Source organism: Electrona antarctica, assembly GCF_951216825.1.
Source record: "Electrona antarctica genome assembly, chromosome: 14".
Taxonomy (NCBI): domain Eukaryota; kingdom Metazoa; phylum Chordata; class Actinopteri; order Myctophiformes; family Myctophidae; genus Electrona; species Electrona antarctica.
This window is the reverse complement of record NC_136795.1, coordinates 39110894-39137811: the sequence shown is the minus strand read 5'-3', so window position 1 is coordinate 39137811 and position 26918 is coordinate 39110894. Positions and strand designations below refer to the sequence as shown.

Below are 26918 nucleotides of genomic sequence, written 5' to 3'. Positions count from 1 at the left end.
TACCATAACTCAAAATTATCTATCAGTCATAGTCACCCAGCTTCCTGATTGCTCAGAAATATGCAAAGCTTCATGGAAGGGGAGTATTCGTCCGAAATGAAGATCATCGTTCCACATTCTTGTTGATTACACGTCCCTTGGGATGTGCATGGCCGTCCAAAGCCAGGATTCATCTGCGTTTATATTTTAGTCGAAAAAAGGAGTCTAAAGCGCGTGGACCGTCGACGTGGGATTTGCATCGAACTTTGGAAAAATTATTTGGTGTGATTTTGTGTTTGTTTTCATATTTTGTTCTACTTTTACTGATGCAATGGGTTGACCGAGTTCAGGGTTATGGGATTAAGTGTTGGTTGGTTTTAAATCGGTTTTCCTAATTGGTACATTTTTTGATTTTGAATGTATTTACTTTCGTTTTACAGGTATTATTGTTTGGTGACTTTTGATGAATCACGACGGATGTTGTGTTTCTATTTGAGTCTTAATTGTATTCTAGCTTTCCAATAATGAATGGTGAGGGCGGACTGCAATTATGGTTCAAAACTAGTTTGTTGGTCATCATTGATGTGTCATTCGATTTTAGCTTTGATCGTGTTTTCAAGTCTCCTATGTCTGTGATACTTTAGCGGACATGGCAGAATGATACGATGGAGGTTCGAATTATTGCTTATTGTTTGTTTAATTTCAGTTTGATGTTTTTAGAGCGCCCAGGGGGGAACTTGGAAAATTTAAAGGTTTTGAAGAGAGAAAAAAAAATGATTTTTAAAATTTTAATATTTTGGTCCAAATTATGATTCATAATTCATAGTGACAGACTGAGTCTGTCAAAGGGGGAATGTGGTGTATTATGAATCATATAAGCATATATTATAGCTACTATAGAACATACAATGTTAAAATTGGACAGTTACAGAGAGGTTTCATTAAGGCAAAGTGGAGATTTCAGTAGACTAGACGACTCAGATTTCATTACCATAGGTAAAGCATGTTTACACTTACAACGAGCGGGACCAAAACAGGCTATTGTTAATGTCTGAAGCTAGCAACACCTTACTAGGGTAGAATGCAAATCCTTTTGTTCTGAGCTCCTTTGAAGCCGACAGAAGGTGTAAAGCAGAGTAGACTTTATTGTCCTACAGACAGCCCTACTGACTGACAAATGTCCATCCAGTATCTATCAGGTCTATGCATGTTGACTTAAAACATTCTATGTTGGATTGACTTTCTTAAAATGTCTTAAAACACTCTTCTGTCATTATAGAATAAAGATAAACGCTAGGAAACTAATACATAGACTGGTTACTAAACTATTAGTGCATTTAGTACTAATCTAAAATGTACTCTTAACATAGGTTTTATGTACCGAGTTAAACAGCTCATTCATTTCTTAAATATAGTCAGTTCAGTTTTATATACTTTCATTATGTTTAACTCTGTACGTTTTCATTGTATCTTTAATTCATTATTGTGGTTTATTTTAAAGTTAACTTTGTTACCAAATGAAGATGAGACATGCCCTTTGTCTAGAAATGCCCGCCTCTATCCGGAAGCCTGGCTCAGACCTCATTGGTTAAAAGTCAGGAAGTGTTCATGACCGGTGAGGGGAGGGACTTTTTGGGGAGAGCAATTCTTGTGTGTATATAATGACTTGCAACGGCTTCATTTCGGGGCTGTATCGATTAGTCTCATTTTGGACCGGAGGCTGATAGAAACAGTCAACTGCGTGTACCTTTTTATACGCATGTCTTGTTACGACCTGACTTCTGTGTTTACCAAATAAATGCGGAATGTCATGAGACCACCATCACGCGTTTTCCTTTGTTCCTTTCTCCTGCTCGTCCGAGGCGACACACACACACATCGAGATTCCACACACCCTTGACGTGTGCTTGCTTTCATGTATTGTGGTGTCATGTGTTTGCGTACAGTATTTCTGCCAGTGATCGGCATTAGCTCTGGCAAATATCTGAAGAAATGTAGGCCTATTTACTAGGCCTATTTGAATATGTATTTAGCAGGGTGTTTTTCTAAAATGCTTTTAACTTTTATGATTTATTAAAAAAAATCTATTCTCCATTAGATCAGAGCTCTGATATGAAACTGCTTTTGGCCAGTTATGGTGAGGAAAGTCTGAGGGAGAGTGTGGGTGTGTCATTGAGAATACCAAATTAGCAACATTTATGAATACATTTCAATATATCCAACAATAATCCAACAGGAAAGACGTATGAGTTCCAGTTACATTTCTACGCCTTATAAGAAATCTCCAAACTGCCCTGGATTATAGTGTTGTTGTTGTTTTTTTTTACAAATCAGCTACATTCGGTTTTGAACTAAGAAATACAAAACAAGATTACAAGGAAATTGTAATTGTGTTCAATAGTTTACTCACTGGTCACTGGTATTTTGTGTCTTGATCGTTTGTTACCGTTATTTAAGTTTTGTTTGGGGCTTTTCTGAACCTTTACTTCATAGATACATTGTAGAGAGAGAACTTCAAACAACATTGTCAATCATTAATCATGGACAGTCACACAACAGTCACGGCAGATTGTATTTATTTTATTTGCTGTTATTTTGAGTTTTTTGTGGGGCGGGGTGTGTAGTGTACTGTATGTGAATGATTGGTTTTCAGTGGTGGTGAAAGAGTGGATGGACGAGTCGGTGGGTCTATTCCTCTGCGACCACCTCTGCGACCACCTCCTCTGTGAAGACCTCTGTGATGACCTCGGCGACGCTGACCACTTCGCTGACCACTTCGCTGACCGCTTCCTCAATTACCTCCGCCACAGATTCGATCACCTCCGTCACCTGCGTCACTACCTCTGTCACGGTGGTGGTTGTGTGGCTGTGGCTGTGGACGCTGGCTTCTGCCACGACCTCTGGAACGACGACTGGAACGACGGCTGCTACGACGGCCGCTACAACTGTGGAGATATAAGGAACCATTCAATACGATGCTGTTTAAACTGCATGGACGACTTCATCACTTTTCAATCTATCTTCATATAATTGGTTACTCACTAATGTTCATGATAAAATAGCACCAACAAATCTACTGGGTCTCTGTCTCATAGGAGGGCTGTGGGCAGTTCGGAAACATCGATGGGGGAATCCAAGCTAATAGAAACTGCAGGCTTTCTAATCGTTCTCACAATAATACAAATTAAATATTTTGTGAAAAGAATCTGCCTAACGATGATGTCACTGGAAGACGGGTTTCTGAACTTACCATAGCCCTCCAATGAGACACAGACGGAGTAGGATTTTTTTTTTTACAAACATTAGTGAGGACCAATTATATGAACATAGGTTGAAAAGTGGTGAAGTTGTCCAGCATATAAACTCAACAGTGGCATTCATGTTCAGAGGGCCTGCTACATTTCAAATAAAGCCTATAATAATAATAATAATAATAATAATAATAATAGCATTATTAAGAAAAGAATAAAAGGAAAAGTATTTTCTCTGACCTGCAGCTACTTCAACCACAGGTGCACTCTTCATGACTGTTTCCACCACAGTCACCTTGGTTACGGTTTTGAGTCCTCCTCCGACTGCGAGTCCGAGTCCTCCTCCGACTGCAACGGCACCACTATGAGGAAGAGAGAGAGAGCACCACTATGAGGAAGAGAGAGAGAGAGAGAGAGAGCACCACTATGATGAAGAGAGAGAGAGAGCACTCAGCCAGTCAGCCGTGAAGTGAAACACAACATAACACAGCAGTACGTTCTCCAAGGCTGCCATCTGCAGGCTGCTTCCATGCAATTGCTCATACAGTAAATGCTAAACACTCACTTCATTTTATTAAATGGCTCTACATCAAATTAAAAGACATATGTCTCAGTCATAGTCACTAGAGCACTGGTTCGGTTCCAAAACATTTGGTCAGGACCCATTTGTGGGTCGTGGACACATTTTCATGGGTCCCTTGATGATTATTTTTTATTCATTTATTTTACTTTTTGCTTATTTTTTTTTATTTCAAAACATTTTCAAAAAACATCCCCAAAAAAGTACAAAAATATGAAATAAAAACAAAATTCAACGATTTTTTTCAGTGATTTCATGAAAAAGTAGTAGTGTAGTAGCACTATAGTGCGGGTCCCGGTCAAACGTCTAATCTCTCTTTTGGGTCACGGGCTAGGCCAAGAGGTTTGGGAAACGCTGGACTAGAGTTTGCCAGTTTCTCCGTCCAGTAGCCTGCGGTATTCGGTGGCCTACCCCATTTCTCAGTACAGTAGCCTGCAGTATTCGGTGGCCTACCTACCCTATTTCTCCGTCCAGTAGCCTGCAGTATTCGGTGGCCTACCCCATTTCTCAGTCCAGTAGCCTGCTGTATTCGGTGGCCTACCTACCCTATTTCTCCTTCCAGTAGCCTGCGGTACTCTCCGATCTCCATCTCCAGGCGGGTCTTGATGTCCAGCAGGGCCTGGTAGGCCTGGCCACTCTTCAGCGTGTCGGCCCTGATCTGTGTCAGCTGACCCTCCAGGCTCACCACGGTGGCCTGCAGCGACATCATCATGGCTCCGTAGCGGCCCTCCAACTCAGCCAGGCTCAGCTCCAGCGAGGATTTCTACAAACAAGGGCACATTCAACACAGACACACACCGTTTGAGCTGAGCTGAAGCCATTTTGGTTGTCTTTTTTTTTCTCCATTCCCCACAGACACTGTTCCCACTGTAGACAGATGCAAAGGTTGAAGGTCACTTGAGTGCCGTGATTTTTGTATTTGTTCCAGTTTTTCATGTGTTTATGAGGTGACAGTACTTCCTTAGACCCCTTGGTGTGGTTGTTATGTGCAATGATGACTTCCCTTTGTATTATGGGGTTTCTTCCTGGAGACTGAAATCTTGACAGTCAAACGTGCCAATGAAAACTGTGATATAGTGAAAACAGTAATATAGTGACATCACAATATCATCCCCTCCCCTAACCCCTCCCCCTTTATCATACAACAACAGCTGTGGGTGCGGCTTCAGTTCACCACCCACCAGGCAAACCAGGCATACTTAATTAACCGGTGGGCGTGTTCCTTTGAAACCTTTTCCAAGGTTTTAAAGGACAAATGGCATTAATAGACATTAATATTAATATTATATTTATATTATCATTAGTGTTTTGCCAATTATTTTGGGGACCACTTGCAGTATCCTCACGGCAAATCAGTTGGCCACAGGTTGAGCATCAGTGATTTAGAGGGCGTGGTACTCATTCATGTCCTAATTACAGTTGTTCAGTATACATTCATGGTTACATTCATATTTAGTATTCAATCAGTTTAGCAATAAAGCACTGCTTAAGGGCTATTTTCTCTGTGTAATTGTGAATAAATATGGCTATGGGTATATCACTAATCAAGTACACCCAGCATTTGTCGTTTTGCCTTCGCATTCCAGGCGCAGGCAAAAAAAACATTTTCAGAGTTAAATTCACACCAGACTTCGTATCCAATGCCATGATGTAATAGGCATCCCTGCTACTCTGTGCTGTGGGGTGGGGTGGTTCTCTCACCATGCTCATGAGGGACTGTAGCTCCAACTGCAGGGTCATGAGTGTGGACTTGCTTTCCTTCACCTCCAGGCTGCTGGTCTGGATAATTTCTACGCTTTCAGTCACCTCCTTCGTAACTGTTTCTGCCTGCATGAGAGAGCACAGTGCACGCACACACATCAGCATTGAGAGGCACAGTGCACACACACACACACGCACACACACACACACACACACACGCACACTCCGCATTCAGAGGCACCATGCACACACACAAATCAGCATTTCTCCACCTTTCACATATTTCTGATAATGGTGCCAAGATAACAATTCCCACACAGTGGGATTCGAAGTAGAGGAAAACAACAACAACAACACCAACAATAGAGAATCAACAATCAATTGTCAGTGCACTGGAAGTAGAGGGCTATGTAGTATTAAGTACTGTATTTAATGTACAATTTTGAGGTATTTGTACTTTACTTGAGTAACTCCAATATCCAATACTTTTACTTCTACTCCTCTACATCTCGGACACAAATATTGTAATTGTACTCCACTACAATTATTTTAAGACTTTAGTTAACTAGTTACTTGTAGTAACTGTTATTGCCATGCTAGTGCAGTGTCTTGTAGTAACTGTTATTGCCTTGCTAGTGCAGTGTCTTGTAGTAACTGTTATTGCCATGCTAGTGCAGTGTCTTGTAGTAACTGTTATTGCCATGCTAGTGCAGTGTCTTGTAGTAACTGTTATTGCCATGCTAGTGCAGTGTCTTGTAGTAACTGTTATTGCCATGCTAGTGCAGTGTCTTGTAGTAACTAGTTAACTATTGCCATGCTAGTGCAGTGTCTTGTAGTAACTAGTTAACTATTGCCATGCTAGTGCAGTGTCTTGCCTTTGCCTTGAACCAGGCCTCGGCGTCTTTGTGGCTCTTGGCGATCACGGCCTCGTACTGCTCTCTGATGTCAGTCATGATGATGCTGAGGTCGGCCGCGGGAGCTGCTGCCAACTCCACGTTGACCGAGCCGCTCATATGTGCCGTTATGGACAGTTTCTCCTGTGGAATCAAACGCAGTAACGTCGGTAACACTGGCAGAGAGATGCATCTGCACCGGGATGCAGTGCACGTTACCATTCACAGCACTGTGGCATACCCAACGACATTAACTGCCTATGTTGATGCATGTCAACGTCGAGGGGGGTCTATACAATCATCTTGGTGCAATATATTACACCGAAACAACAGTAGCTATTACAGGATCGACGGTGGTCCTACCTCCTCGTGATTCTTTGTCATGAACTCTTTCTCTTCCTTTAGTCCCTCCAGTGTCATTTCCAGGTCCGTTTTCAAGAGAGCCAGTTCTCCGAGCATCATCTTCAGGCCAGCAATGTCAGCGTCCACAGACATGCGAAGGCCGAGCTCACTCTCCCACCTCAAATGAGACAGAGACAGTGTGAAATAAGTCAGGCTTTAGACGTACTATTATGTAAAAAAAAAAAAAAAGAAAACATGTAACGTACAGTAGGATAATTTATGTTCCATTTGCCCCAAATTAATGAGTTTGTGCCATTGATTTTTCTGGGATTATTCCGATTGCTCAAGCAAGCATCAAGTTTGAATGTCAAACGTACTTGATTCTGAAGTCATCTGCTGCCAGCTTGGTGTTATCCACCTCAAGGATCAGCTCTGCGATCACAACACCAGCAGCCATGATCTATCACACGCAAATAATGACTTGTGTCACTTTACATCCTCTGCATCAGTGGGCATAATCATCATGTAAGAACTTTCATCAAGGCTGTCAAAAGAGCGCATCGTGTTCATAACCTAGTAAATCAGTCAGAAAGCATACCCAATCTTGGATATTAAAGGCATATGTTTAAAGTAGGGCTGGGCAATATATGGATGCATATTGATATAATATCCATATTGTGGTATGAGATTAAAAAAGCATCTGGGATTTTGGATATCGTTATATTATGATGATATGGCATAAGTGTCATATTTTCCTGGTTTTAATTAAGCCCTTTAAAAAATCTGTACATTTTAAATAGCAAAAATAGCCAATCTACAAGACAATGTGTATTATCTTAAAACTATATTATCGTCACAATATTGATATATGGTCAAATACATTGTGATATTTCATTTTGTCATCAAAAGCAACACCTGATATACTGTAACCTTCACTACAGTGGTCCTCAAAGTGGTGTCCAGGGACCCCTATAGAGACCCTGATCCCTGACCCTGACCAGTCTATAACTCAGAATGTGTACTTTTGGTTCCATTTGTACACTCTTGAGTTACAGGGGTCCATGGCCTCTAATGCATACCAAACTGTGGGTCCTTGAAATGAAAACGTTTGAGGACCATTGAGTACAGTACGTTCCCTACATGTCATCCGTGCATGCATCTGTAGCCATCAGAACAAGGTTGACTTGAGCCTTACCTTGGCCCGGAGCTCATCAATGACAACCAGGTGGGCACTGAAATCCCGAGCCTCCACCACACGGCTGAGGCCCCAGCTCTTGATCTTCTCCTCCAGTTCGAAGTTGGCCTTCTCCAGGGCGGCCACCTTATCCAGGTACGTGGCCAGACGGTGGTTCAGGTTCTGCATCTCAATCTTCTCGCTGACCGCCACCACTGCGTCTGCGCCTCCACCTCCACCTCCTCCCAGGCCGAATCCACCTCCGCCTCCTCCCAGGCCGAATCCACCGCCACCTCCTCCGAGGCCGAATCCACCTCCGAGCCCCGCGCCACCTCCACCTCCCATGCCGAATCCTCCACCAGATGCGGAGGAGGAGGATATGCGGACCCCCATGCCCCCGGCACCTCCATACACGCTGCCGGCCTTCCCGGACATCATGCCTACTCCCATGCCCAGGCGACCCCCGCCCATGGCGGCTCCAGCGCCCATTCTCACAGCCCCACCGCTGGAGAAGCTGCTGCGGCTGGAGGAGAAACTGTTGAAGGCAGAGCCAGTCATCACTGCGAAGAGATGAAGGTGTCTGGTGGTGTCCCTGTGTGTGCGAGGAGCTCAGATGGAGAGTAAAGGTATCCTCCCCTTGCTAGATGTATATATATGCCCGGCTCGGTGGGTGTGACGGGTATACCTTTTGAAGCCCAATGTGGAATGTGCTGACATGGAGTCCCTGAGGCGATTTGACTGATTTCACATTTTGTTCACTTCTCTGTTTCTCACTCTCCCAGTCACACATGTGCATGCATGCACGCACGAGCACACACAAACACACACACACATGTATGCTAGAGAGGGAGCCTTGCTCGGCCGTTTCTCAAACTGTTGACATTGCTATTGGATATTGTGCATAATGTTATGCAGCAAGCAAACATTTGTGTGGTCTTATTTAAGTCGATTATTATGCAGTCAACACTCTGGCATGCAGTTTAAAGGTCTCTTCCACACACCAACGCAACTTGTTAAATATGATCATCATCTCCATTATAAAGTCATTCCCTCGTATTAATAAGCTGTGAATTGTACTAAATACACATTCATTCTGTATGGCGTTACATAACAACATAATGTGGAATTGTTCCTTCAACATGTTCCCTGCTCCGTTTGGTTTGTGGCAGAGGGAGAGCGATAACAGGCCCACGGCGACCTGTCAGCCCATTACTTGTCAGCTAGATCATTGAAACGATGACGCCTAGGGGACACTTCATATCAGTTGATTTTACTGTAGTTTGTGCAAGTTCAGGCACCTCACAATATTATGTAATGTGCTGCGCCTTAGCTGAGGGAATTTTAAAGTGTTGAGCAGCTACAGGCGTTCCATGGCATGTTTAAAGATTACTTTCACCAAATAGATTGTTTTTAAGATGAGCTGACATCGTTTTTTTTAATATTCAGCCTGTACTGCATTTAAAAGCTCAAACACAGATCACATAAAGTTACCGGTATATACATATACATACATACACACACACACACACACATTTCCTATGCCTATTTAAAGTACCGTATATAGGCCTATAATGCGCTAAGCATAATTGCATAACATTATAACCATCTGTGCCTATTTGGAAAGGGAAGGCGTTGATTGATTGAAGTATTTATTAACAGTTTGCAGAATTACAGTACATTTCAAGCACAACTCAATACAAAAACTTAACTGTGGACGACACCACAGTCTGAACACGTCTGAATCAGTGATCAGTGATATTCAGTCCACGTGCGTGCGTGTGTGCGCGCGTGTTTTACTGGCTGTATTGTTTTGTTATATAAGTTCATGTAACACGAGAGCACCTGTACCTGTACCTGTACCTCCACCTGCAGCTATACTGCAAGTGCAAACCCATCCTACGTGAAACTCTGAAACACTTTGCTGTACGTGACTAATGATTCTAATCATAACATTTCATTTATTGGTTTGATTTGTTTGTTTGTTGTGGTTTTGAGTCAGCAAAATCTCATAAATGGGTGAGAATGGAAGGCAAGACCAGACAGCTGCAGCACTCTGATAGTTATTTATATAAGTGTTAGATGGATGTGTGATTTGTAGGCCAATGAGGCTCTATGCACACAGAATAAAATTAACCGATCTTCCTGCCTCCGGGCCCCTTCTCTACTTCCTTCACAGGTGTGATGATACTAATTAAGGCTAATGCTCCATTTAGTGTAAAGTGGTTCTCAAACTGTTTTTAATTTCAAGGACCCCCATAACTCAGAGAGTGTAGGCCTACAAATGGAACCAAATGGACCCTCTACACTCTCAGAGTTATACACACCCGTACGGGGCAATTTGGAAGCCACTTTGAGACCCACTGGTGTAGCAGAGTGAATCCAGTGAGCCAACATGGACAATAGCAGGCAGCACCCTGACTCTGTTTGATGGAACAGAGCCCATCAGTAACACCTGTGAAGCGGAAGCAGGGAAGTGGCCTGGAAGTAGGAAGACTTTATTCACTTAAGATACTGGATCCCTGAGGGCAAATCATAGAGTATAGAGTATTTTGGTGGTCAAATGCGGAAGTGCAACCGCACTCAATGTTAAAGCCCAGCTGCACTAGGGCCCAGAGCTTCAACGTTGAATAGCCTCACTGGCCCCTTGGGGCAAATTCAGTGTTACAGGAAGTAAGACACAAAAGGTGCATGACAACAACGTATACTGTAGCTAGTGATACAGAGAAAACACAAAGTATTTATGGCCTGGGCCGGCAGAGCACTCCAGGCACCTAGGCTGGTAATCCAGCCTAACAGAGTCCCAATCCTGACGAACTTTGCTGCGTGTATTCCCCCCATCTCTCTCCCCCTGTCAAACTACTGTAATTATATCGATAAAGGCAAAAAGCCCCAAAACATATTATGGGGCTAGTATTTTGATACAAATTAGGCTACAAATACTGGGTCAAATATCCTACAGACACTACCAGGACATGAGGAGGATATTGACACTTGGATACTGACCAGGATAATGACCATGATACTGACACAATACTGACACTAGGATACTGACACTAGGATACTGACACCTAGCCTCGCGTAGCCAGCCTTCATCTGCCTTTGCAATGCATATTTCTACGCGACTAAACACGAGGCTAACCGACACCATGATACTGACACCAGCACACCACAATACTGACACTAGGATACTGACCAGGACAATGACCATGATACTGACACCAGCATACTGACACTAGGATAGGCTACTGTCTACTGACCATGATACTGACACGTACCAGGATACTGAACATACGGAATTCAGGAATATCAATAGCTGCTTATACATGAACACAATGGAACTGCTACATCATGTCATGTGCAATAGAAGAACACGTCTGTTTCAATTTTCACTTTTAATGGCTACTAGTAGGCTACTACTATAGTATAGTGACTATAGTCACTAACTCTGTTCTGTCAGAGAGATTCAAAAGAAAGGAGACAATATCAGAGTGAACATTGCATTTCTTTTAGCGCACACTGTTGCAGAGGAACAGTACATCAGTGACACCTGCTGGTTCATAGTGGCATTGCACCCTTAAGTGTGTCCTCAATGAGTCAGACGCCATAAAAATAGATGAACATTTTCATGTCATTTTGGAAAATCAACAAGAGCTTCAACTGCCCTTGGGGAACAGTATGGTATTTATGAATAATATTGATTTTATTTGAGGTTTAAAAATTGTCATAGGAGATAAATTGTTGTGGACATGTATGGCTTTGAGTTAGCTATTATGTGTATTATGTAAAACTATGATAGAATAAGGACTACTAGAGTTGTGGGATTAGATGGAGGGCGGGACAGGGATGACCTGACTTGTAGAAAGGAAGAGGGTCACCAAACACACTTTTCCACCCAGCTCTGACAGACACACACATGTACACACACACACACACACACACACACACGCACACAGAGGCCCACCCAACAGTGCTGTGTGCGCCAGATGATGAGGGTGTGATACGCTCTGCTGTCACTGCTTCCTTCACACACTACATCAGTACTTGTAGAGCATAGCAACCGTACACAAGCAGCCATACACCAACCGCACACAGAAGCCACAGTAACACATGACCCACTGAACAATTCTATTACTATTAGGTCTGCAAGTATTGGTTCTTTATTAACTTAGCGATCGATTACTCTTTCTTTCGATATAATCGAGAAGCACGTTTTTGAGTGGTGTAAACCACTCCTACAACTGGCTTTTGTGTGCATAAAAAAATGACCATGGTTGCTATGTTCAAAATAATTTCTGACGTAATTAAATCACACCCGGGTGAACTGGATGACCGTAGCAACCGTGGTCATTTTCTCTGCGCAAAAACAGCCAGTTGTGAAATCACATCCAGGTGTGATTTCATTACGTCAGATCAGAGCTGATCAGGCTACATAATACCTTACCTTATTTCATTACGTCAGACATTACGTCAGACCACAGCTGATCATGCTATATAAAACCTTACACCACTCAGTTCACACGGGTGTGATTTTTTTATCAACAAATTGATGCAAAAAACACCTTTTTTGTCAAGGTTGATTAACCACTTAAGCCCTATTTTTGAGGGGTGCTAGCCCCTCCTATATACAGCTTTTGACCCCCACACGTTTTGCCATTGACAATGAAAGGAGAAATTAGCTCAAATGTCCGCCAAATATGACGTAAATTTGTGGCAACAGGCATTCTGATTGGCCAGTATGAGATGATCCATGATGATGTACGATGATAAGAGCGCCGCTCACTTCATACGGGTGTGATTTTTCATAGAATAAACGAGAAGCACGTTTTTTTAATCAACAAAAGACACCTTTTTCATCGAGGTTGATTAACCGTGCACTTATGGCCCTATTTTTCAGTTTGTGGTATACTATACAGCCGATCTACAAGCTTTGCCCCGTTGTGAGCTTATAGATCTGTTATTTTCACTGTTTAAACTATTTGAAAGGAGGAAAAAATCTATATTTAATGTTTCCCATAATCAATTAATTGTGTAATCGACAAAACCATTTCTTTAGGAGCACAGGAGATGGTGGTATAAATGAGCATTAAATTAACCAACCAGCAATAGAAATACAGATTTAATTATACGATATCAAATAATCACATTGCAATACATACAGAACAGTGTGAGAACAGACTGTATGTTAGTCTTGACAAAAGCAGAAATATGGTACAGTGTATATGTAGGCTACAGTACACATAATATTTCTTTGTTTAAAAAAAAACAACAGTGCTTACTTTGGTGTCATTGCCTTTCAAGGCTAAAAAATAATAAAAATCATATCATCGTGATTCAGGTAATACTTTACATACACTTTGTTAATCGTAGTTTATTTGCTCCAAAGAGCAGATGATTTCCATCCAGACATTTGATGGTAAATTAAAGGACCACCTCACCACTTTTCAACTTATCTTCATATAATTGGTCCTCACTAAAACAAATGGTGCTATTTTATCATGAACATTATAGTGAGGACCAATATGAAGAAAGTTTGAAAAGTGCTGAAGTGGCCCTTTAAGCTACAAGCTTATTGGCTCTTCACACAACAGTGAGGATTGTCGTCGTCGTCTGGAAAGCAGCGTTGGAAAGTAACTAAGTACATTTACTTACAGTTTACTTACAATGTTTAGGTATTTGTACTTTACTTGAGTATTTCCAATTTCAAATACCACTACGTCTCGGATCCAAATGTACTTTTATTCCACTACATTCATTTGGAAACTTCAGTTACTAAGTTACTTTGATTATTATTACAAAACATACATTAATCACTTCAGCCCTGTGTACATTTCGGCCATTTGAAAATAGCCGATCTACATCTACCGATTGTGAGCTTGTAGATGTGCTATTTTCAAAAGGTTTTGAAACATTTTAAATGGGGACATTCTGCACAATGTGTACTTTTATATTTGGTACTTTAAGTACATTTTGATACCAATACTTTAGTTCTTTTACCCAAGTAAATTTGGACCTCCTGACTTTCACTTGTAACAGAGCATTTCTAGATTGCAGTATTGATACTTTTACTTATTAAGTAAAAAAACAAAATGTGTGAGTATACTTTTTCCACCACTGGAGAGAAGGCGCTGCCAAATGACTCTTCAGTCAGTTCACAGAACAGACAATAGCAGGAAAGACATGCCATATTCAGGGCGTACCCACACATTATGTCCCGTCTGTGGCCCCTGACCCCCAACCTTCCCCAGTCAGTGACTCGCATACCGAGGCCAAAATATGCTTATTAGACTCTTCCTCCTCCTGTCTGTTCATTATTTCAACGCTCACTCATACACTATACAGTATGTTGTCGGTCCAAGGAGGGGGACCGTTGTCATAAATTAAAGTGTGTTATCTTCATCAAAATATTCCATTTAGGAAAACATCAAAGCAGCCAGTGTTCTGCTCTGTGGTGACACGTTAAGATCACAATCAGATTAGTTCAGAGGGCTTTCTGAACAGTAAATAGAGGTTATTTAGGCCCAAACTTTTCAAAACGTTTCAAAATTCTTCACATTTCCTATGTAAGCTTGCTATTTTTTGAAAATTGATTTTCAAAAGTCTTCGCCTAAGCCCAAAATAGGGACGATAGGGTAAGGATAAGTGGTTACGTACGTTGTTCTGTGAACAAACTAGCTTCATGTTTTATTAATCAACACAATGCGAGGTACATTAATGTACTTTTCTTTCACCTTTGCCAGCTTTAAGAGCTTTTGTCATTAAGCCCTGCATACGGACATGCAGGACAAGTCAGTCCAGTTGAGAAGAAGCATCTTATGCTTTCAGATTTCAGAACATTTTAGAAGGCGTTACAATTGTAATAACACTTGCGACCAACATGGTCACGGGTCTGGCTCAGATATAAAGGTCCTAAGATAGTTATTGTATAGCCTACTTTAGTTTTCACCATCATCAAACGATGTGGGGCACTGTCTGGAGTCACGTGGACACCAGACACGCACGCACGCACGCACGCACACACAGACATAATAATCTCTCATTTAAATATGCGGAATCCAATCAACTTGATGCCAGGATTATTGGACTATGGGGGACTATGAAGTGCAGGTATACATCTTTTAGGGAGACACAGTCCTCCACAGGGTTGTTGGTGAGTTGAATCAAAGCCCACGCATGCTGGACGGTGGCAAACAGGTAGCGGACGTCCTCCCCGGCTCACAAAAGACCGCCCGTCTCAAGTAGGAAATGTGACGTCAGCCTCAACTCATCATGGTTCTTCTCAGCGTCCAGTCTGGGGACCACGGGCGGACCAAATGGCGCCTTCTATAAGTCTGAGAGTGTAAAAATGTCAACATCTTGTACACTCAAGCGTTTTAAGAGTTAATTAAGCACTGAGGACATTGTACATTGGGGTTCCAGTATACCGCCTTAAAGGCAAAGTGCCGTAACTACATTTTTGGACACACAAAAGGATTTGTGTGTCCCCCAAAGGTCAAATTAGCCTTTGTGATTTTGGGGGATAAACAGTTACCTCAAGAACATATAGTTACAATTAGTGTAATATAATTTATTTGCCGATATCTCATTTAGCTGACCAGTTGAAACACTTTTAACATTAGCATTATGTTATGCTTTAGCTATTGAAAAATAGCAGATCTACAAGCTCATAGCGCGCCACCGAGTGGCGCGCTACAAGCTTGTAGGTCTGCTATTTTTGAAAAATCGAAGAACGACTGACAGAAACATAGCTTTTTCAGAAAACTGTCAGGATGTAGAAGACATTTTTAGAATCTGATCTCAGGTCAAAATGGGTTAAACCCAAAATATCAGCCAATGTTTTTCCCTTAGTTACTGTATAGCTTAGTTACGTGATCCTCAACCTTTTTAATTCCAAGGACCCCCCGTTTGAGATGTATTAGGCCACGGACCCCATGATATGTACCTCTGGGACCCTAATCTACACTATAAATTAACTGAGTTAAATGGATCACTTGGACCGCTGGAGGGCCCCAGGACAGACGTCGAGACACAGCCGATCCACTGGGGTCTATATATCAGGAGCTGCCGTCACCATTTTTGGTCTTCAGCACCACCAGGATGACCATGACGGGTATCAGGCAGATGGGCGTCATCACCAGGGCGAACACGATGCCCGGCGGCGGCTCGGTCAGCTCCTCCGTGGGACAGTTCTGGAAGAACTTGGCGTGGACGTCCACGAAGATCTGCTCCACCAGCGGGTTGGGCCACGGGATCAGGAGACACTCGGCCGTCTCCTCTGTGCAAATGGTGAAGTTATTGTACGCGCTGCCGTTGAGGAGCGGGAGCGAGGGTTGAGAAGACGTGATGCCAACATGGAAAAGAGCTGTTAGTGTGTTGTTTAACCACTTACTGTATATAGTGTACTATAGTGTATAATGTTGCACCACCTCACACTTAAGTTCAAACTTAGCCTAGTTATAGGTTAAATGGCTTTTAGTAATGCATAAGTCTTGACTTAAAAGCCATTTAAGCTATATCTAGGCTACGTTTGAACTTAGTGTGAGGTGGTGCAACTGGCTCTTAAAGCCTATATATATCATGACTGGAGGCATGGCCAGGCTATTATCACTGCGTAGATTTTAGTCTGGAACTTCAGTGTGGAAGATTTAGTCTGATTGGTCACCCACAACTCTGGGGTGAGCTAAATGTAATTCCAGTGCCAGACCAATCTCCCCAGGGATTTATTGTCTCCACCAGGCCGAAGGCATGGGGAGAGAGTATGTTTTGCACTCCGTCCGTGTGTGTGTGTGTGTGTGTGTGTGTGTGTGTGTGTGTGTGTGTGTGTGTGTGTGTGTGTGTGTGTGTGTGTGTGTGTGTGTGTGTGTGTGTGTGTGTGTGTGTGTCCGTCCGTCCGTCCGTCTGTTACCAGCTAATCTCCGGCACCGTTAACCCGGTCGATGCCAAACTTTGCACACACACTCCCTGGATGCCAACGATGAACCTCTGCCCCACATTTTCCAGAACGGCCTGTTATAGCGCCACCATGAGGCAGCTTTTCACATGTTTTACCTAAAACTGCACCGATCTGCGTGAAACGTTGCATGCACACTCCCTAGAGGCCAAGGACAAACCTTTGACCTGCATTTTCCGCATCTGCCTTTTATAGCGCCACCAGGAGGCCGACTTTTGTAAAACACATTTTTGGATATTACTCCTCCAGATTCTGTCCAAACATCTCACAAATCGTTACACAGTATCTCTATGGTCATGTGCGCAAGTCGGATCTGTCCGATATTTCATATTCCATCCTAATTGGCTATAATTGGCTTTCACAGTTTGCAAGATTGCCCCGTTTTGAACAAAAGCCTCAAATCACGAACGCAGCGTGCAATTTACGTGAAATCTTTCACACATTTTCTTACTAGGCTGAGGAATATATCCCACCCTTTTCACATTGGCCTGTTATAGCGCCACCAACAGGTTGATTTTTGCAAAACACATTTTTGGAACAAAATGCCTCAAATCATCCAATTGCCATCAAAGGCGTAAGAAGAAATGGCACCCTTTTCACATTGGCCTATTATAGCGCCACCAGGAGGCCACAACCTGACCTGCCCTGGTGGAGACCTGTGCCCCGAGGGGCACTTTTTCTAGTTTTCTCTGTGGCAGTCTAGTTTTCAGGCTAGACTGGAGATCCCCCAGGGGTCTATACTCGTCCCCTCCTTTTGTCCCTCCGTACCAAATCTCTTCGTCAAAAAGAGGCGATCTACTATGCCCAAATAGGGACGCTCTAAGGGTTCATGTGGTTAACCTGCATGTACGACATAATAATAACTTTATCATGGAACATAGTATGAATGCAACTATGCTTGTTACCTTCTTACGTTGCTCCAAATGCACCAGTCAGTGTTGTTCAGTGAATTCATAGTGTCTTCAAACACATTGGAGCACCGGTGTTGCAGCATGGTGTGGAGGCAATCCATCGGCTGTCCGGGGAAATAGTCGTGGCAGATTTCACAGATGTCCTTACAAAACGTCGCGTTCCCACAACCTACATGAGTTTGCGTGTGTGTGTGTGTGTGTGTGTGTGTGTGTGTGTGTGTGTGTGTGTGTGTGTGTGTGTGTGTGTGTGTGTGTGTGTGTGCGTGTGCGTGTGCGTGTGCGTGTGCGTGTCAGAGGGAGAGAGAGAGAGAGAGATTATAATTTAGTAAAGAAAGGATCTCGTATAGTTACAGAGAGTGTCCCTTTGCATAGGGAAATGTAGTTAAAATGTCATCCTACCATATGTACCAGCAGAAGCAGCATAAGGCGTATCTGGAGAGTAATAAGAAAACAAAAACAGTGTTAAGATTCAAAAAACGACATAACAGAAAGTTGGGAAAAAAGGGCCTATAGATATATTTCCATTCTGTAAATAAACCTTCTATTCTATAACAAACATGCAGCATACTTCAGTGGTGAAGAGAGTTTTATACATCAGCATTCCTCTCTATAGCTCATATAGTCACTGAAAATGTCCAACACTGTCTGTGAGACACACACATGTTGCAGCTGTGAAGGAGAGAGAGAGAGAGAGAGAGAGAGAGACACTCACCGCAGAGAAAGGAGAGAAACACCCCAAAGAAACCAAGCACTCCCTTCATGTCAGAGAAAAATCTACAAAGGTGCGTTTTAACCCAGCTGATGACCATCTATAATAATGAGGCTAAAGTTCCTAGACCGCGTACAGCGAGGCATAACAGGAAACCCGGCAGGGTGGGAGAGACGGACGCCGTGTAACCTTCAGTAACCAGATGTCCAAAACGGTGTTACCCGCGGTTACCAGATGTTCTCCGAGGTTTCCCGTCTGTCTCTCTCTGCCCTGCGTGCTCCTTTGGCAGCAGCTCTTCCTCTATCCAACGCACGCATTTCTGTAGGATTTCTGCGTTTGCCTTTTTAAAGGGGTGGGAGGCAACAATGATTGTCCTCTCCACTTCTCCCCCAAATAAAAGGGAGCACACCCAAGCGAGGCTGGACTCACATCTGAAAACCCTTTAGTCTTTAACTCTTGTTCTGCTTTTTAGTCTCAGTTTCTCACAGTGGAAGAAGAAGGGAGGCCTGGCCTGGCCGGCTCGCAGCATGTGATTTATTTGCCTTTTGGGCTGCCTCTGCCAAATAGGAAACATAAGTAAACATTTAGGGCTTGCAGGGTTTAGGGGTGGATGTAATCGTGACTCTGCATGGGTGTGCTGTGTAGACAGCCATGATTTCATATCTGGGTTAATTTCATCAAAACCTGGAAGAAGTTGTTATGAGGGCTAACCAGCTGTTTTGAAAAAGCAGATTACAATCCCACCCCACTCTCCTCAACACACACATGTGCACAAACGCACGCATGGACACACACACACACACACACACGCACACGCACACACACAACTTAAGCTATAGCTTACTGTGTGAGACCTCCTGACTTCACAAGTCTCAAACATGACGATCCTGGGAATATGTGTGTATGTATACTGTGTAAGAGGCCAGGCCATCCCTGGCAATGTGGAGCTAATAAGTATTTTATACCGGAAGGTTTAGTTTTGCATCGTAACGCTGCTCGTAATTAAAGCTCGCATCCCCAACGATCGTTGCACGGAGCAGAGATCAAAGTCTTAAATCTTGGGGGGGAAAGAGAGAGAGAGAGAGAGAGAGAGAGAGAGAGAGAGGGAGAGAGAGAGAGAGAGAGAGAGAGAGAAGGAGGAGAGAGAGAGAGAGCTGCATGCTTTGGTTGAATGAATCAAAGGATAACGAAACGCTCTGTGTCTTCTCAGGACAAACATGTTAATGTGCCAGTCACTGTGTCCACATGTTGAGCCACTCTCTCCACATCTGTTTGCTGAGCAACATTTTGATTTAGTAATGACATCAGGAAAATAAAAGTGTCTTTTCGGCAGAGGAGGAGCTCGCTCAGGGTTTGGGGGGGAGTTGGCAGGGGGAGGGAAGGAGGGGGGAGGGGAGGGGTAGGGAGGCACAGGATGAGGAACAGAGAAGGGGGCCTGTGTGTTCCACCACAGCTCCAGTTGTTTCACAATAATCCAGGGTTCATGCGCTGATCACAGACGTTGTATGGGGTGAATGACGAACAAATACAGGAAGTGAAGCGCAGTGGGGGCGACTCGTAATGAGGTTTGAGTTAACCTTTGACCCCATGCACACACCAGTGCGGGCCTGGTGTCTGCAGCTGCTGACCTCTTAAGCCTGATTTATGCTTCGTTGGGCGACGGTGTCATGCCAGCCGGAAATGGCAGACCTACAAGCTCAGCATGCAACGCAGTTGTTGTGTGAGCTTGTAGGGCTGCTATTTTGTGTGAGCGACACCACCGTACGGTGGTGTACTATGCTGTTGTAGGCTATCTTTGCAGATCTGTCCGTGTGAACGCAGCATGGCTTCACTGTTCAGACCTCCCCAGGAGTTTGTCTTGGGTTCTTATCTCACACACTGAGAGATCTTGGCAGAATGTACTGTAGAGTTTGTTCTGAACAAGGGGTTTTGTCATTTCCAAACCAGCCAACTGTGTTTATGAAAATGGTCCAAGAGTTCCCTGTGGATCTGTGTAGATTTCATCAAAGTCAAAGCTTATTATTTATTTTATAAGTACAAGGCAACTAAAATGCTAAACCAGAATACTGCCTATTGACTACTAGGATATGTCAAATCAGACACGTGCACACATAAGAGCCAACCAGCACCTGCCCAATTGCCTTCACAGGAGAAAGTGCCCTATTTATGGCTACATAATTTCTCTCATTTATATCTCTCTTGACGAACCACAGTTGCTCTCCACCCTGTCTCATTCCATACAAAGGCTAGAGTCGCTTGTTTTGTTTCCCCCCACCTGAAGTCTGGTTGTAGAAAGAAAGGGGACTGAAGTGGTCAACTCAAACATCTTATGGGTGGCACATGTTTCCTCAGTGTTTCTGAGACCTATGTGGTTGTGAAGTCTAGTTTTAGAATTCATGCAAATCACGCTCAAATGTGTCACCTTGTAAGGTTTCGCTGATGGAGTTTTTAACTGGTAATCAGTAAACATTCGAAAGCCTTTTCATCCACATTTTTCTGTAATATAGAAGTATGTACATAATATGTACATTATACTATACTATACTATACTATACTATACTATACTATACTATACTATACTATACTATACTATACTATACTGTTGCTTGACTGGATCTAGACTGGTTTCAAATAATTCTACTGTCCTCCAGTAAGTAATAGGCTATTTTGTTGTACTTCTAAATTCAGTTTTAGTTTCAGAATTTCAGGTGCACGGCCCTGCCAAAACATTATAGGTATATGTATAGAAATGAATGACATCAATAAAGAAAATGAAAGCTGTCCACTTACTCCCAGTGCTGTTCATGGTCTCTGTCATTTGATACCCTGTAGAAAAGAGATGCCAAGTTATTAGTCAACTGGCTCTAAAATCCTGGGTGTTAAAACAAAGACTGGTGATCTTGCAGTGTACCAGACAAGTGCTAAATGAAATGCTTTTTTTTTCATTAGTATGTCTATGCATTTGATGTATTACATTGTATTTACCTGCTTACTGTAAATCACTCACAGAGGATGAAGAGCGTCTGCTAAATGCCTAAATTGTAACAATAAACAAACAATTTACCTGATGTTGTGACATGTGGCACCCCTAACTCTTCGTTGACCAGTCCAGCTACGACAGCTGTGCATCCAGCTGTGGGAGAAATACATTGGCACTTGTCAATGCTATAATTAGCTACACAACATGTCATCATTACACATGGATGGGACTATACATAAGAAGGACTCCCAGATATCATACAGAAGTAATAATGTGATCCTTTATCGCATTATTACTTCTGTATGATATCTGTATGAGTATCTGTATGAGTCTTGGCTCTATATATGAATTGGCTATAAATGAGAGTGAATCAAATAGAAAACATTGGTCAGTGTTTATAGTGTATCCTCTCATTGTCCTGCATGCATCTCAGGAAATGCCAGAGAAATAAATAGACCATTTGACCTGACTCATGTGGTCTGTTAGTGGTAGTATCAAACTAATCTGAAATGTTTTGCAATGAACAAGTCAACTGTCCTTGTGAACTCGCTAATAATCACAATTTGATCAATGTGAATCACAAATTGTTCTTTAAACATTTAGTATTTAAAAAAAAAACACACACACACACACACACACTTTTCTGTCACAGCTGTAATGAAGGCTAGCCATCAACGCACCTCAGGTTTACTTAATGCCCCTTGAGCAAACCTTCTGTTGGTCTAAACTCAATCACGGGACCAGCTAAGCTCCAGTACTAAACACCCATTCGCTCTTCAAGTTACTGAGCATTCCACTTCTGAGGTGAGAAAAAGGGCATGTGTGTTCCACACCACAGCCCTGTTAACTCCTCACTACAGGAGTGCTGCAATGCTGCTGGACAGAGGAGGGAGAAGGAAAAAATCTACTTACCCAACAGGCAGAGCACCAGAAAACACCTCATTCTGCTCTGTACCTCTTCCCTGGTGTGGACACAGATTACATATCTCAAACTTTTTAGCAGGAAGGCTCTATAAAACAACAGGAAGCTCTCATTTCCTAGGATGGGCGGATTGGGTGGACTCCCACAATGGGACAGCACAGAGAGCCCCTGATAAGGGGAGAGGAGAACTACTGTGGTGCACACTGGTCCACCACCTTAATCCCCCCCCACCCCCCCCCCCCCCCCTCCCCTCCCTCTCTCTCTCTCTCTCTCTCTCTCTCTCTCTCTCTCTCTCTCCTCTCTCCTCTCTCTGTTTCCCTGACCCCACTTCTCTCACACACATTCTTTCTCTTGCCCCCCTCTTCTTTTTCCATATACATAATAAGTCAGGTGTAGAGACTAACACAGTACAGTTGTCATGCAAATTAATTGAAGCTTAATTGAAGTTAGCGCAAATTAACAAGTTGTGTAGATATTTGGCTGGCAACTCCATTTTCTATTTGTCTAACTGATTTCTACAGTTTGAAAGATTGTTTAGACCTTGATTATATATATTTTGTTAGAACGGTTGTCAGCTTTGTTGTTTTCTTAATTAAAAAAGGCATCCTTTTGACAGCGACAGTAAATGAGATGCAAATTACTTTGTTGAAGCCAAGCAGTGTCATTCTTTGGGAGTGGGACCAAATATCACCAGGCTTTTGTGTTTTGCATGGTTGCATCATGTTTGCGGTAAGTTTATGTACACTGTATAGGGCTTGTATGCTGTACAGTACGCTGCCTGTATATCGTGTCGTTGACTTGCTGTTGTTTTTAGTGCTGCTGAATTTGGAATAATGTTGCATGTGCTCTGTTGTTACATCATCCCCGAGCCCCCATTTCTACCCCCTACTACCCCCCATCTGGCTGTGATACAGCCTCTCCCTAGTGACGTCAACACTAAGCTGCTGTGGTACGGCGAGGCAGCGGGGACCTCCAGTGAGTCGAGAGAGTGATGCACTCATCCACGTCACTGAGCCACTCTCCTTCAGCTGCCTGCCGGAGTCTGGGACTGGGCCAGGTCAATCTGGGCCAAAAATGACTTCCATGTTTCGATCCACATGCGTAAAGGACGCTTTCCTTTCCCATCAAACAGATTGGATAAACACCAAACAACAAGAAGAGCTTACATGCATCAAAGTTTAGTTAAGTTGAAATGTCGAAATTGCCTGCGAGAGATAGCGTGATAACATGAATCATCTGTACTAAAGTTTACCAAATGTTTAGGCCAGTAACGTGTTCCAAATGATTGAAATGTATAAATCTTTAATGGTAAGACAAAACACAGGAATGCTCAACAAATGCCAGTCAGAGCTTTTTCTCTAAAATGATCTGAAGAGGAAGGGGGGGGGGGGGGGGGGGGGGGGGTCGATTGTTTCTTCAGCTGCACAGTGGATCTTTTGAACTGTTGCATGCCCAGGTTTTTGACACAGATCACAGGGGCCGCAAACATATAAAGATACCAGTCCCAATGTCAGATGCCAAGACAAACGGCCACAGTTTACATTGTACATAATTAAAATGCTTCCGCTGATAAGGCCTCCCTCCCGGGCTTATCTCTCCTAGCTGCGCGTGTTTGCTTTTGTTTTAAGGTCCCAGTATGTATCACACATGGCCTACTTCAAACAGCCATGTGGACGTGCCAGGCACAAGATACTGTCCTCACTGGACGCACATGTCTATTTAACGATGACAAGTGGACGACGTGGTAATGAATGAGCAGGCCTTTACAGCACTCCTTCTCAAAGTGGACCCCCAGGCGTCCTTGAAAAGGTATGAGGTGTTCCAATATATCCGATCTATCTAGATCGGTTATTTTCAAAAAGTGTTCTCAAAACTGTTATATTTTAAAAACATTTTAACAACCGATATCTTTGTATATGGGAGTCCCTGGCACAACATATTTCCTGATGGGGAGTCCGCGCCGCTCTGCGGCCAAAACATAACGTGGTGTCCTCTTTGACGAGGGCATGGCTGCATGACACTGAGTTGGCCATCTGATGATACACGAAAGAAGAAGTCCTCTTTGACTTTACTGTGAGCTCCAACATAGCAGCCTGGTGGAGAAACAACACCGTCTCCCTCTTGACTGCTGTTCTGTGTCACTCACCAAGTCAAGAACCAATTAAGCGATGGCTTGCGGCCTGGCCTGGACTGAACGAACCACATACGTTAGGGCAGCAGCAGAAGGCATGTCACACCAATCATTCCAAGCCAGGTTCAACTGTGTCACTAGATAGATACAACAGTAGCTTTACACTGCCATCTTGTGTGTAAAAAGAATAGAATTTGTGCCTGATTTGTGGAAGATGTTTTGTGGAAATTTGCCTAGAGGAAACAAAATAGGTCTAATTGGTCTTGAGCGCAGAGCCTTGACAAGGCTTTAACTTTTTGTTTGGATTAGTAATTGCTCCATTAAATAACCTCATGATGTGTGATAAAGATCTAAAGAGCTATCTTATTTTTGTATTATTATTATTCAGTTATGTAGAGTAGGCTAGTTACTGTAGATGTCAAATAAAAAAAGTTCAACTCCACTATAAAGACATTTAATTGTAACTAATTAATTCATTATTTGGTTTTATGAGTTTATTGCAATTGCAAATTCATAATTCATAATAACACAAGGTTGTAAGCTTATTAGATTATCAAGAAATCATAAGTGGTCGTTTTTTTGCTCACTTTTTGGATGTTGAGTTAAAGGGAATGGCTGCCCCTCTGTTTTGCAAATAGCAAGAGGGCTTTAACACGTCGACGCATGCGCATTGGATGCTCCGTCGTACGACGGTGTTGCGCGACGAAAAACAACCTCACAAACAGAGTTGCCATGTCCGCTTATTATAAGCGACTTTATTTGGGCTTGTTTTTCTGTGAAGTTATAGTTGTGGGCTACACTTTTTGGGGCTTAATTGTTTCTAAAGTGTATAGTTATTTGCTTATTTGTGCTTGTTTCCTAATGTTGTTTAAACCAGTTCTCAAACATTTTCATGTCAAGGACCCCGCGGTCCCCGGCCTGCCCCATGTATTTGTCCACGGACCCCCATCTGAAAAATGTTTTGCCAGGGGGGAGGCATACTATGGTCCGACGGAGCATTGGTTCGATATGCGTCCGCACCTCGGACTAGCGCCTGCTCCCGTGCTTGCGGTTATGGTTTGGGACCTGTTTTTTTTTCTTTTTTCTAAAATAAAAATAAATAAAACATTTTCCCAATATTTTTTGCAAAAATAGCCAATCTACAAACTCAAAACGCGTCTTGCATCGCTACGTGTTGTGAGCTTGTAGATCTGCTATTTTCAAATAGCTGATGAATATTAGATTTAAATTTGCTCATTTAATTGTGGAGATGGATTGGATGTTTTGTTCCACTTTTGCTTTGGCAATGTGTTTTCTCATGCCAATAAAGCTAAATTGAATTGAATTGAATTGAATTGACTGGAGACTGGACACTGGAGTCAGTGGCTTTACTTGTTCTGGGCTTGTTTTGATTAGTCTCTTGAGACAGACAGTTGACTCCACTCCGGTCAGGGGATCTTAGCATATTTGATCAACAGTATAGGAACTGGCTTTTTTTTTCTTTCTTTTTTTCTAACAAGGTTTTTTTTCTTCTTTTTTTAGAACAAACATCAAATATTGGTTAATTTTCCCAGTTTTCTAGCCCACAAAAGAAATCTGTATAATACTCCAATTTTCTGACCGACTCCGTCAATTCAAAGGAAAAGAGGGCGCCGATGGGGTCTCAGATTGGCTTTCCTAGACATGGTGGTCGCTTATTTCTGTCGCAAAATCTGGCAACGCTGCTCACAACCTCGGCTGTTTTCGACGTGCGCAACGAAGTATGAATCGTGCTTGATGACTCGGCCCTGCTGCGTTCTGTTCTGTAGCCCCACTTGACACGTCCAGAGTAGACAGTATAAACACGCACGGTACCGTGCTTCTGCCTGGAGGAATGGAATGGATGAGCCTGTCCGTCCATCAATAGCCTATAGGAGATATATTTTATAATGGAGATGTGGAAATAAATAATTCATAGTCTGACTGACTGCGGGCTACATCTGTTAGAAATTGTTATTGTTGTTGTTGTTGTTGTTGGCTATATACGTGTACGTCACCAACAATGTAATTGATTTGATATAATAATAATAATAATAATAATAATAATAATAATAATAATAATAATAATAAGGGTAATAATAATAATAATAATAAGGGTAATAATAATAATAATAATAATAATAAGGGTAATAATAATACTAATAATAATAAGGGTAATAATAATACTAATAATAAGGGTAATGATAATAATAATAATAATAATAATAATAATAATAATAATAATAATAATAATAATAATCATCATCATCCATTTGGTAGGCAAAATAATATCTATATACTTTAATGGTCAGCTGGTGATTTATTTAGTTTCCAGTAATTGAAGACCACGACATCAGATCCGCGGTGCATGCTATAAATGCCCATGCTGTAAGCACGCACG

At 42.5% G+C, this 26918-nt stretch overlaps 2 protein-coding genes across 4 annotated transcripts; both read right to left on the bottom strand.

Annotated features, from left to right (window-relative positions):
• Nucleotides 1-2667: 2667 nt before the first annotated feature.
• On the bottom strand, nt 2668-8478 carry LOC306937187 (keratin, type I cytoskeletal 19-like; the record flags this gene model as incomplete). The annotated part of the gene is made up of 8 exons (XM_079520853.1): nt 2668-2924; nt 3471-3592; nt 4356-4573; nt 5512-5637; nt 6387-6548; nt 6768-6924; nt 7124-7206; nt 7942-8478. 8 exons carry the CDS (start codon nt 8476-8478, stop codon nt 2668-2670), a joined length of 1662 nt encoding a protein of 553 aa, XP_079376979.1.
• A 4540-nt stretch (nt 8479-13018) lies between these two features.
• Nucleotides 13019-22423, bottom strand: ramp2 (receptor (G protein-coupled) activity modifying protein 2). 3 transcript variants are annotated; one of them, XM_079520112.1, is made up of 7 exons: nt 22380-22423; nt 21552-21620; nt 21278-21313; nt 18178-18210; nt 17773-17947; nt 15989-16221; nt 13019-15248 (listed from the first exon to the last, which is right to left on the bottom strand). In XM_079520112.1, the coding sequence occupies exons 1-7, from the start codon at nt 22408-22410 to the stop codon at nt 15241-15243; spliced, it is 585 nt and encodes a 194-aa protein (XP_079376238.1). In that variant the 5' UTR covers nt 22411-22423; the 3' UTR covers nt 13019-15240. The 3 variants fall into 3 exon arrangements, with proteins under 3 accessions (XP_079376238.1, XP_079376237.1, XP_079376239.1); XM_079520111.1 differs by lacking the exon at nt 13019-15248 and having other exon boundaries at nt 15771-16221; XM_079520113.1 differs by lacking the exons at nt 13019-15248; nt 21278-21313; nt 21552-21620; nt 22380-22423 and adding an exon at nt 18491-18779 and having other exon boundaries at nt 15771-16221.
• Between the last annotated feature and the right edge of the window lie 4495 nt (nt 22424-26918).

What these genes read in the sequence shown, in the direction of transcription:
- ramp2 (XM_079520111.1), bottom strand. Translation starts at nt 22,410, where the DNA reads ATGAGGTGTTTTCTGGTGCTCTGCCTGTTGG. An exon ending in TCTGGTGCTCTGCCTGTTGG is followed by an intron (nt 21,621 to 22,379) that starts GTAAGTAGATTT and finishes TTTCTCCCACAG; the next exon opens with CTGGATGCACAGCTGTCGTA. An exon ending in TGCTTCTGCTGGTACATATG is followed by an intron (nt 17,948 to 18,177) that starts GTAGGATGACAT and finishes AAACTCATGTAG; the next exon opens with GTTGTGGGAACGCGACGTTT.